The 12,300-nt window shown below is 47.7% G+C and overlaps 3 protein-coding genes across 3 annotated transcripts; 2 read left to right on the top strand and 1 right to left on the bottom strand.

The window, feature by feature from the left end:
* The first annotated feature begins 384 nt into the window (after positions 1 to 384).
* On the top strand, positions 385 to 3,123 carry LOC120700663. Its single transcript, XM_039984911.1, has 4 exons — positions 385 to 898; positions 1,946 to 2,214; positions 2,298 to 2,497; positions 2,596 to 3,123. The coding sequence occupies exons 1-4, from the start codon at positions 510 to 512 to the stop codon at positions 3,121 to 3,123; spliced, it is 1,386 nt and encodes a 461-aa protein (XP_039840845.1). The 5' UTR covers positions 385 to 509.
* A 510-nt stretch (positions 3,124 to 3,633) lies between these two features.
* LOC120701271 lies at positions 3,634 to 5,268 on the bottom strand. The gene is made up of 3 exons (XM_039985390.1): positions 4,856 to 5,268; positions 4,770 to 4,782; positions 3,634 to 3,913 (listed from the first exon to the last, which is right to left on the bottom strand). The coding sequence occupies exons 1-3, from the start codon at positions 5,119 to 5,121 to the stop codon at positions 3,851 to 3,853; spliced, it is 342 nt and encodes a 113-aa protein (XP_039841324.1). The 5' UTR covers positions 5,122 to 5,268; the 3' UTR covers positions 3,634 to 3,850.
* A 3,586-nt stretch (positions 5,269 to 8,854) lies between these two features.
* Positions 8,855 to 10,115, top strand: LOC120697967 (late embryogenesis abundant protein, group 3-like). The gene is made up of 2 exons (XM_039981360.1): positions 8,855 to 9,535; positions 9,676 to 10,115. Exons 1-2 carry the CDS (start codon positions 8,999 to 9,001, stop codon positions 9,808 to 9,810), a joined length of 672 nt encoding a protein of 223 aa, XP_039837294.1. The 5' UTR covers positions 8,855 to 8,998; the 3' UTR covers positions 9,811 to 10,115.
* Positions 10,116 to 12,300: the final 2,185 nt, after the last annotated feature.

Below are 12,300 nucleotides of genomic sequence, written 5' to 3'. Positions count from 1 at the left end.
GGCCTGAGATCAGACAGACTTCGGTGTGATGGCCCAGAATAGGATGAGCCTGATTGGTTTGGTCCGTAGCACATTTAGCATAAATTTTGACCAATAATTAGGGGTAGTAAATGAAGATAGTTTGTAAAACTAACTACACAATCTCTACGCTACTTTGTGAGACGAATCTAAGGAGATTTTTGACCGTACAATTAGAGGATGGTCACTGTAGCATTATTGTAGCCAATCACGGATTTTTTTTTGACTCATTAGATTCGTCGCGCAAAGTTGCACCTATCTGTGAAATTATTTTTTCAAATAAACTTCATTTAAGACTCTGCATGAAAGATTCTAAGTTACTGTTCATTTAATCCTCCATGCATGAAATATTCCGCGGTGAGGCTACCTCCAACGGGACACCGAAAACGGCCCCCTCCCCCCACATACCGTGCACAGTCCTCCCCGGGTACGCTCCAACGGGACACCCCACATCGCCCCCCCACATCCGGTGAGCGGCTTGGCCTCTGCAAATGTGGAGGGAGCTCGGCGTCCCTGGACGCGCGAGCCGTTGCAACCTCCCTCTCTCGCGCGCAGGGAGCGAGCCCGTGGACTCGCGCGGCGGCGGCGGGGAAGTCTGGGGCGCCGGCCGTTTGGCTAGCCCACGGGAGGTAGGATCCGCGAAGCTGGAGGCGGGGAGCGAGGTGGGTGAGGTGGTGGCGGTAGATCTGGTCGGCGGGTGCGGCGGGAGGTCCGGCGAGGTGGCGGGCGTGGAGGGCCGGCCTAGCGGGGGAAAATCCAGGAGCTCGTCGCACGCGGGAAGCAGATCCGGAAACCGGGGGAAGAAGCGGAGCGGCGGCATCCGGCGGCGGTCGCAGAGCTCGTCGCCGAAGCCTCCCCCGAAGAAGGCCCGATCTGCAAGGTAAGTCTCCGCTGCAACTTTTGTTTTCCGAAAATCTCCATGGTGCTCTGCAGTTGGCGTTGATTCCACTTTATTGACCTTTGATTTTGCAACCTAAATGGGGAACGGATCCTAGATCTAGGGACTGATTTAGCTTTGATTACGTTTTTGGAAAAATCCAAGAACATGTAGATCTAGGGACTGATTTAGTTTATTGACCTTTGATTACGTTCTTGGAAAAATCCAGCACATGAACATGTAGATCTCTAGGTACTGATCTAGGGAAACTTGTGAGCTCATTTGTTCTCTGTAGTGTTATGAGTCCTATGAATTGCAAATAATTTTTCCTTGTACTGTGATAGAAATATGCAGCGATTGTTAATGTTCCTTCATTGATCTGCACGGCAGTTGCATATAGGAATCTTTGTCTTGGTATTTCGATGTCTGTTTGTAGGGGGAATAGATGGGTTGGGAAAGAAATTTCTAGTAATTATGCACGGCTTTGGAAATTGCAATGATTCTTTAGCAATGCACCCCAACATGTTGTTCAGTTATGTCGGCTAGATCAATAATTATGATTGTAACTTATCATAACTAGTAATTTTCCAATCATTTTGTTACTCTGCATCCATGTTAGTACAGTATGCAATTAAAATATTACATTTTAAGTTCTTCTTATTGTTTTTGACAGATAATATCATAGTACTGAATTTAATATGACAGCCTAAACCCCTTCAATGAGTGTGGTCTTGACAGTATTGAATTTTGTTGATAATACTGATTTTTTTGGTAGATTAGATCATAGACAGATCATAAGCACAGCCTGCTAGGTTACTAAAACTGCTTTGCATCGAAGGAACTGCTTCTACTCGGGCATGTATTATGTTTCGTTTCGGCTGTGATTTATATGTGCAATATTATTTGTGAGATATTTGTGCTGCTGCTTATGTTTTCCTGGTTAACATGCTTGCGCTATGTTAACTGTGAGATATCTTGGTTCCTTTTGCATCTCATAATGGCTGACCAATCCTGTTTTTGTCATCAACGCTTGGCATGCTTCTTGTCCAGGGCCATGGATGGCGGGTGGGACTTCCAGACGGGCCTCCCGGACCTCTCTGGTCCCTCCAACACACCTTATCAAGACATGCTCAATATTAATTTTGAAGCACCGGGTGCAGCAGCTGGTAGTCCGGCCTTTCAGCCCGGTTCCAGCCAAGGTGGTTCGGGGAAGGCGCGCAAGAAAATTGTGTCCAGACCGAAGCAAAACAACTTTTCAATCGAGGAAGACAAAAACCTAGTGTCCAGCTGGCTCAATGTGAGCTTGGATGCAGTTAAAGGTGATGTGTCAATGTGAATTTGTTTCAGCTGCACATTTTTTAAAGGACTAACCATGTGTTTCTCATGTATGGGTATGTTCCAGGCGCGGGCCAGCGCAAGGCTTCATTTTGGAAGGCCATTGAACGGAACTACAATGCCCATAAAGGGCCCATCTACCCTATCCGCTCCCTTCCCAGCCTTGAGGGTCGCTGGTCTGATATTAAGGAACAAGCAAATAAGTTTGAGAGCCACTACAACAATGTCCTTAATGAGAGGCGCAGTGGCTACAGCGATATGGACAAGGTCAGATTTCTATAACCCTTTGTTTGTAATGCTTATCATGAACTTACTTGTCAATATGACCCTTGGTACTTGCTTACTGTTATTTCATTTTGGTGCAGATCGCAGCAGCCATTGAGTTGTACAATAGTCTCGAAGATAGGCCGTTCAGCACGATCCACTGCTGGGAGATGCTTCGCAACGAACCTAAGTGGATGGACCTAAACAACCGTGGAAAGCTGGACCGAGGTCGGGTCCCCGAAGATGTTAATGCGCCCATCGATCTCACAGAATATGGATGTGGGGAAGCCGGGAGCGAGAGTCAGATTGGTACTTCCAAGAGGCCTCCGGGGAGGGACATTTCGAGGTCAGGCAAACGGACTTGCTCCAGTGGGTCTCCTAGTGATGCAGGGTCCGAGTTCTCTTCTATGCTGTCTGCAATGCACATCCAGAAGATGGACTTGATCAGGACATTTGACGGTTCTGTGGCAAGCAAAATGGACCGGCTGGTTACCATTCAGGAAGAGCACATTGAGTTGAAGAAGAAAAAAGATGCCCGGGAGCAGGAGTTACGGGACGAGCGCATCATGGCTATTGACCTGACCACTTGCAATCCCGGACAGCGTGTCCTGTACGAGGCAATGCAGTGAGAGATTTTACAGCGGTGGGGTGCACGCAACAAAGATGCTCCGTAGATTGTTCTATTACTTTTACTGTGAACTACGTCCTGATGTTGTTCTGAACTATTTCATTTGGACCCGTGTTGTACTGTGAACTATTTCATTTGTCGTTGGATTTGTTCTGAACTATTTCATTTGGACCCGTGTTGTACTGTGAACTACGTCCTGATGTTGTCAACTTTTTAGTTCGGACTTGCTATATGTTGCAAACTACTACATATTGTTTTCAACTTTTTAGTGTGTGAGTCCACGCTTTTCTATCTACTACGTTTATACGTGCTTCTTCTTGAGTACACACACTAGCAGCCCCCTGGTCAGCGCAAGGGGAGGGCGCCCTCCCTGCCCTGCAGGCTGCAGTATCTCTCTCCCTCCCCATTTTCTCTGTGTTGGTAATGTTAAAACATGAATGACAATAAACACGCGACTTGCATTCATAAGGTCTTAAAGACAATTCGGAAAAGTACATAACAACTTCAAACGTAACAAACACATGGAACATCTACTCTCAACATGAAGACAACAGATGACTACATTATTCAAATACAAGCCTAAGGTACTTCATATGTAAATCCGAAGGAACTAGCAGACATCATACAGCTAAGAAGACCCAAACAAGGACCAAATATGCTCGATGTGGTCGCGCTTGAGCTTGTGTGCCGTGTCACGGTCACGTAGCCTATGGTGGGCCGCGATGAAATCAGTCTGCTCGCGAGTACCAGACCTGAAAGGCTGCACCGGTGGACCATTGCTGTCGTACACGTACGGTAGGTTCTCACCGCGCTCGTCATCAATTATCATATTGTGCAAGATGATGCACGCCATCATGATGTTCTTCAGCCTGTACCGGTCCCAACCGTAAGCAGGTCCACGAATGATCCCCCACCGAACCTGCAAAACTCCGAAAGCACGCTCGATGTCCTTGCGTGCCCCCTCCTGAACCTGGGCGAACCGACAATCTTTGTTCGTCATGGGGTGACGAACAGTTTTAAGAAAAGCTGGCCAATCAGGGTAAATCCCATCTGCTAGGTAGTACCCCATATTGTAGGTGTTGCCATTTACGGTGAAGTGCACGGGGGGTGCCTCATCCCTAATTGCCTACGAAATAGAGGGGACCTATGCAGCACATTGATATCATTGTTACTACCGGGCATCCCAAAATATGCATGCCATATCCATAGGTCATGGGAAGCCACTGCCTCTAGCACCATCGAGGCTTGCTTCCCACGGCCAGTGAACATGCCCTTCCAAGCGGTTGGACAGTTCTTCCACTCCCAATGCATGCAATCTATGCTCCCCAACATACCCGGAAACCCACGAGTGCTGTTGAATGCAAGGAGAGCCGCGACATCCGTCGCAGTAGGTGCGCGGAGGTACTGCTCCTCAAAGAGCTCAATCACCGCTGCGCAAAACCGATTCAGAGCCTCCAACGAGGTGGACTCTGCGATGCGCACATACTCGTCAACCGCATCGGCCGGAACACCGTACGCCAGGATGCGTAATGGCGCGATGCACTTCTGGAACGGGGATAGACCCATTTTCCCCGTCGCATCAGGCCGGCAAGAGAACCAAGGGTCCCTCGCCGTCACGCTTTCCATGATGCGAAGGAACAAGGCACGCCTCATTCGGTACCTACACAAATAGCATGAGTCAGCAAACAAACCTTTTCCCCCTACGCACAACGAGAACAAAAAATGACAAGTACCGGCGGCGGAATTGAGCATCAGTGTACACCGGGTTCTCTACAAAGTAGTCCGCCATGATCCTTGCATGCCCAGAACCATGTTCCCGGTCGATCACGATGTGACCGGGAACGGAACCACGCCTCCCGCCTTCCCGGCGCCTTGCTTCTTCTTCGTGGATGATGTGACCGACGACGGTGGTGTCGTCATCATCGTCGATCAGTAGCCTAGCTCTACTACTACTCACCCACTGGAAGATCGCGGCGGTGGTGAGGTTGTCATCCGCCATAGTGTTTGTGGTTCACAACAGATAGGATCAACTGAGTGGGTCAATACATTTGGGTTGCCCAGCGTCGATTATATAGCGCTAGAAGCTTGCGATGGAAGAATCTTCCTCCGCAAGATTCAGCCAAGCTTCTGTCACAAGCCTCCGACTTCCTTCCAACACAAGCTACTCCCGTATCATGACAAATGCACAGCAGAACTGGTACGATTCTTCGACCTCAAGCCTTTGAATTAAATAATTACATTTTAATAGGAATTAAAAATTAATGACAAATTAATTGTAACGCCAATATTAAAATGCATGCCTGAATTAAAATTGGTACTGTTCATTTATACAAATATGCATCGCGTATAGTCCATATACGTTGTTTTCGAATGAGAAGTTCAAATGAATACAAAATGATGGTAGTTGGTTTAGGGGGAATGTATAGAGAGAATGGTTGGAGAGGAGGAATTATAGGGGGAGGAATATTTTAGGGAGAGGTAGTAAAAAATAATAAAAAGTACATTTAGGGGGAGTTGGATGGGGGAACCGTTGGAGGAAGCCTGACAATGCCCTGCTGCGTATTGGGCTGAGATCTTTCCCGGCCTGCAGGCCTGCTCACGATAACGAAGAAGGCTTTTTTTTCCCTTCCTCTCTTTTTTTTTGAGAAATTTTCCCCTTCCTCTCGAAAAATCAAAGAATAGGAAGAGGGTAAAAGCTGTCCCGTGTCAGGTCGCGCTCACGCCTGAGCGCGCGACCTTTTGGAGGGCCTGTTGCGGCCTTTCTATGGCCCGTTAGAGTCTGCATGGGAAATAAAGCTCGCCACATGCACATATTTTTTTATGTACTTTACATTTTATAAAATGCGATAACTTTCTTTTGAGATATTTATTTTCAATTTTGTTTGCACCACTACATCCTATACGATGAGATCTATAAAACTAGACCCATGATGCATATATTTCAAAGTAGTTTTTATCTACTGGCAACTTATGTTGAATTCATAGTAACTAGTTCTATGTTAAACATGACAACTTAAGTGTAAACTTATCAATAAATTATATACATAAATTGCTATAAAAGAAAAATAAATTTTACCTAGTATCCTTACCACTCTAGAGTATTTGTGCCGCATCCCTCTCTACAAGAATTTTTTAGTGTCTCCGCGTAAGTTGCAACAATATAAAAATTCTCACACAATCTCTATATAAATAGATACTAACTACTTGAAACAAATTCTTTATACAAGTAAAAGTGTCATTAGATATACAAATTACTACACCATATAACATAATTACTATATTTTCATGCACAAATTTCAGCTAGACAAACACGTCAATTTGTTAGTTTCTAAAATTATATTATAAATTGACATATTGTTTGAATATAAGTTACTAATAAAACACTACATATAAGTTGATACATAGTTTCTAATACAAGTTGATATATACGGCTGGCATATAACATCTATATGAGTTGATACATAATTTCTAATACAAGTTGATATATACGGCTGGCATATAACATCTATATAAATTGACACAAATATCTACATAAGTTGCTAATATCAATATACATAAGTTGACAATAAATATAAAATTATTTCAAAATATATGGAAAGTGGATCTTATTTCATAGATAAAATCGTAAGGAATATAAATATGAAAATGGATTCGAAATCGGATGTGTGGTCAGAAAGTTATCAGCACTAAAAGAAAATGAAACAAAAACAAAGGAGATGGAGTGACATCAGCGTCTACCTGCTACATGGTACCATCCTCCTCTCGCAACATGCATGTGATTAACTACATCTGACAACAAAAAAAACTCTGCACTTCTTAGCGCTCTTGTCACCAGAGTTTTTTTTACCAACCGGTCGGATGAAACCGCCGCCGTCCGGTTCTGGTAAACCGGACCGGTTTGATCGGTTTCCGGAAAAAACCAGCCAAATTCAAATTCCAAACCAAAAACGACAGTTCAATCGGTTTCCGCCGGTTAGCCGACCGTTTAGGTCCTTAAACCGCTCCAGTTTGAGTGGTAACCGGGGCGTTGAACAAAAAAATCGACGGTAGTCTTACCAAGATTGCCCTGTCCACGCCATGTTGTCTCCCATTCCTGAACTAACATAGTGTAAAAATAGGGGTCTTCTCATTCGTACACCCATCTCGTCGGTGGTTGTATGCTGATGCCAGGTATGGGATAGTGAAAAGAGTGCGAGGTATCACTGTAGGAGGAAGAATACTGTGGAGTGTTGTAGTCCGTCGGTCCAACTGTTCTCCTCTGCGATTGCGGTGCTCCATGATCGGGGGCCTATTTTTTTTTTTTTGGTTTAACTTCAAATGCCCGCAAAGTATACTAAATGAACGAATATTTGAAAAAATTTGACACCATTAGATTCGTCGTAACTTGAAATATTTATAGAAATTTTTTGAGAATTTTTCATTTTTTTGAATTCAAATTTTAAGTTTTGAATTGGGGCGGTTTGAAATTGGCCGGTACCGGAACCAGTCCGAACCGGTTACACGGTAACCGCGGTTTCCGGACCTGTTCCGGTCATTAAAAAAATCCTGCTTGTCGCATGCACATAATTTGTTTTTAACAATGAGCGTGCTCTCCTATATGGCGGGTCGCGCGATCGCCTTCTGCGCGACAGGTCGCGCGTTAGCATGGTCCGAAGATGGTTTCCCCACCTAGACTCGGCAGGATTAGGTGTATCTTTCAGATCATCAGCGCCATCATTCCGCTGCTAGTTTCCCAACATGCCATCATGCCCCTCATCTTCGATTTTTAGCCTGTTCGGTTGACTGAAGCCACGGCTGATTAGCAACTGACTTTTGTGAGAGGCTATATACTGCAGCTTACTGTAGCGGTTGGTTACTGTAGTAGCAGATAATTTCAGTAGAACTCCGATTACCCATACGTACGTATAATGTACCAGTACTGTAGCTAAAAGAAATACTGTAGCTACAATACCAGCCAGCTTATCAGCGAGCCGAACGGGGCGAATTGTTTATCCGGGCTGCCACAGCGGCCTCCTTTATTCTGCCAGTTCACAGTTCCGTGCGGCAGCTAGCGGCGCCTGTCATCCTCCTCACCAAGCTCGCGTGACCACACCACGACCCGAAACGCAACACGTCCGTCAGCCAACTTGTCCTCCCCTCCTCGCCACCACCGCCATTTTCATATCTAGGCTCCATTTAGTTTCCAAATTTGTTTCTACAATATCTATCACATCAAATTTTTAAACACATATATGAAGTATTAAATATAGTTAAAAAATAATTAATTATATAGTCTGACTGATTTCCACGAAATGAATCTAACAATATTAATTAATTCATGACTGGATATTAATTATCAAATAACAACGAAACATGTTACAGTAATTAAATACAAACTTTATCCTCAACTAAACACACCCCTGGCTATCGTGATGATGATCATCACCTCATCGGGTAGGTACACCGAGCCGCGCGCGCTCGGCTGTGCCCCTGTACTTGTTTTTAGGTTGTTTATGGGCCTCCCGCTTTGCTTTTCTCGTCGGCACATGCCGATCGGGCGACCGACGTCTGCGCGCGCGAATCAGCTTCCGCCTACATGGCCAGGCTTCGCGAAGGTACGGACCCGCGGCGCAACGCGTGTCCTGTCTACGGGGCCGTCATGTACGAGCCCCCGGGCGCGACGTGTCCCGGGGCGCGTCTCGCGGCCGCGGCTTATAAAAACGGCCTGCAGCGAGGGCCCTAGACATCGGTAGTGTTGAGGTTCCTGCAGGCTTTCAGCTGAGCGTTCGTCAGTAGTAGCCAAGTGTTCATCGCTGCTTTCATTTCCTGAGAGTGATTCGAGCGATCGATCTCTATTCGTGTGTTTTTAGTTAGCTCGAGGGTGAGAGATCGTCGTCATGGCTTCCCACCAGGACAAGGCTAGCTACCAGGCCGGCGAGACCAAGGCCCACACCGAGGAGAAGGCTGGGCAGGCGATGGGGGCGACCAGGGACACGGCGCAGCACGCCATGGACCGGGCGTCCGACGCGGCGGGGCACGCGGCGGGCAAGGGCCACGACGCCAAGGAGGCGACCAAGCAGAAGGCGTCCGACACCGGCAGCTACCTGGGCCAGAAGACCGAGGAGGTCAAGCACAAGGCCGGCGAGACCACCGAGGAGGCCAAGCACAAGGCCGGCGAGACCACCGAGGAGGCCAAGCACAAGGCCGGGGAGACCACCGAAGCCGCCAAGCAGAAGGCCGCCGAGACCACCGAGGCCGCCAAGCAGAAGACCGCCGAGACCACCGAGGCCGCCAAGCAGAAGACCGCCGAGACCACCGAGGCCGCCAAGCAGAAGACCGCCGAGACCACCGAGGCCACCAAGCAGAAGGCCGGCGAGTACGCCAAGGAGAGCGCCGTCGCCGGCAAGGAGAAGACCGGCAGCGTCATCCAGCAGGTTGGTCTCCTCTCTTGCGGCCACCGATCTATCGCCCTCCACTGCAAAGCCCATCACACGCAGCAGCATGTACACAATTTCGAAATCCTTGCGCTCTCTATATGTGCAGACGATGCTGAAAATCCGCCATCTGTTTGCAGGCTACTGAGCAGGTGAAGAGCGCGGCGGTGGGCGCCAAGGACGCGGTGATGAACACGCTGGGGATGAGCGGGGACAACAAGGAGGGCGGCGCCGGCAAGGAGGAGGACCACTCCACCATCACCAGGGATCAGTAGACGCGCGCGCGAGCTTGCATGCGTCCCGCACTCGATCGATCCATCCATCCATTCCCCGGTTGCTTGTTCATGAGTCCAGTATGTATCTTTTTTCGGTTCCATGATTCCTACGAATTCGGTGCTGTAAGTTTGGCGTTGCTGTATTTGCGTCTGTAAATGAGTCGGGGTGGGAGCGGTCTGGCTGGCGATCTCTATGCTCGTCGGTCAGGCGTCTCTCAGCTTTGTGGGTTTTTATTATGGTGTAACGAAGCTGGTAAATCCTCTTATGTATATGATGAGGTGCGTGGATGTTTTGTGATTTTTCAGTATTTTGCTCTCGATGTGCCGTGCTATGATCTCTGCTTGTATTGCCGCGCGCTTCCCGTGATCGCAACGAAGGCAAGGTCTCAACGGGATTGTGCGTCTGTGCCTTGGCATGTTTTCCATGAAGAAAGAGAGGATTTGCTAGTTAGACATGTCCCGCCCAATGCTCAATGACCGTATTTTTTTTTTAAAAAAATAATGCTCAATGACTGACGCTTGAAGTAATGTGGTAGATCAAGGATTCAGTGAACTGCAACAGGCGATTTTTTTTTTGCCAGTGTAGCTGTACTGTACTAGCGTACAGTGTGGCTAAATGAGCTGGAAGAACATACACTCCGAACTCGGAACAAAAACTCGGCTACAGATGTATGGCTGTGCTGCTGCCCGTGTGAGCAAATCGTCCCTGAAAGCTGGATCGTGCGATCTCACGGTCTCTGAAACTTGCATGTTCAGTCTCACCAGCCAGCTGCTTTATTTAGAGACGTTGCAAGGGAACCCCAAAGCCGGAACTCGAGTTGTGATAAGCTGAGCAGGTCCATCGTTTCTGTATAGCTCATAGTCTTTTAGGGTGTGTTTGGTTGGTGGGATGAGATGGAATGGAACGGAGCGATTCCAAATGAGGAATATTTCATACATATTCGGGATGAGTTGGTTCCGTCAAATCGGTCGAACCAACTCGCTCCACTTTTACGCTGTCTCACTCCGTCTCTCTAGCTCGCTGTGGTGTCTATGGCTAACCGCTAGAGCTTCAATTCACTAACTCCCGAACTTCGATTCGCCAGCTCGCTACTTCAATTCGACAGCCGGACTGGCCGCGCGGCCGCAACAACCAAGGAGCTGGCCGCGCGGCTTCAATTCGATTCGCTGTGCTTTGGCTGCAGCAAGAAGGGGGCCTGCCGCTCGGCCGCAGCAAACAGCAAGCGCGCGGCCGCAACAACCAAGGAGCTGGCCGCGCGGCCACCGCAGCGCGTGCGGGAGCTGGAGGCTGCAGTGCGTCGGCAGCAGGCGCGCGGAGCCGGCCGCGAGGCTGCAACGGCGTGTACGGCAGAAGGCGCCTGCGGCCCGGTGTGCGGCCGTGGCGCGAGCGGCAGCAGGCGTGCGGGGCCGCGCGAGTGGCCGCGGCGCAGGCGGCAGGAGGAGGCGAGCGGTGCAGGTAGCAGCAGCAGGCGAGCGCGAGGAAGAAGACACACTGTGCTCTATTTCACCGACAGATGGATCCCACAAACGGTCCCTCCAACCAAAATATATAAATAGAACCGCTTCAATCTTCCAACCAAATACAGAATGGAACCCTTCCATTCTTAAAATTTGGAATGGATCCGCTCCATTCTACCTCGCTCTTCAACTAAACACACCCGTTCTGAAATCTCTGAATCAAAGCGGGACGGCTGTGCTGAGATCAGGTTGGCCACCGACAGAAATGCCGCCTCATCCTCATGCTAGAACTGATCCGATAAATACATTAGATTTTCACTCTGTCCACTACAATCAGTTAATAGTGTTTTTTTTCATACCAAACCAGCACCAGCTACCAACTAGACAGTAGTACTTTTCTCTCACAACAAATCAGTATTAGCGACCAGTCACAGCCAGTCGAACGGAGTGTTTATCTCAAATCAAGAGCCCAACGCGATGCGCTGCCGACTGCACCACTTCCGAGCACCCTTCGGCTACTGGAATTCTCTTCCTTCGATTTTTTGCTCATGTTTCCCCTGAGCTTTGCTCTTCGGAGGAACGCGAACTTCGCTGTTCAAGGCTCCCAGCTTGACAAATCCCAGAGAGAGAGGCCCACCAGAAAACCTTCTGTGCTGTGTGAAACTCCCCACTCGCTGTGTGCAGTGTGCCTCAGACAGTCAGATGGGCCGGCCCGACACGATAAGGGCCGTGTTTGATTAGACGGCAAATCAAAATTACACAAAAAATGTCTGCATGAATACTAAATGAAATTTATTTATAAAATTCTTTTTAGATGAGGGTAATTTTTCAAGACGAATCTAATGATAATAATTAATTGATAATTTACTACAGTGATGCTACAGTAACCAATCTCTAATCGTGCGGTCAAAGACCTCATTAGATCTGTTTCGCGATTTACATAAAAGTTGTGGAGATGGTTTTGTAATTAGACTTTATTTAATACTTTTAATTAGTGATTAAAAATAAAAAAAATTCATCAATGCCTAACTA

Source organism: Panicum virgatum, chromosome 3K, assembly GCF_016808335.1.
Source record: "Panicum virgatum strain AP13 chromosome 3K, P.virgatum_v5, whole genome shotgun sequence".
Lineage (NCBI taxonomy): Eukaryota > Viridiplantae > Streptophyta > Magnoliopsida > Poales > Poaceae > Panicum > Panicum virgatum.
Note: the sequence above shows the minus strand (reverse complement) of the source record. Positions and strands in the feature narration are given on the sequence as shown.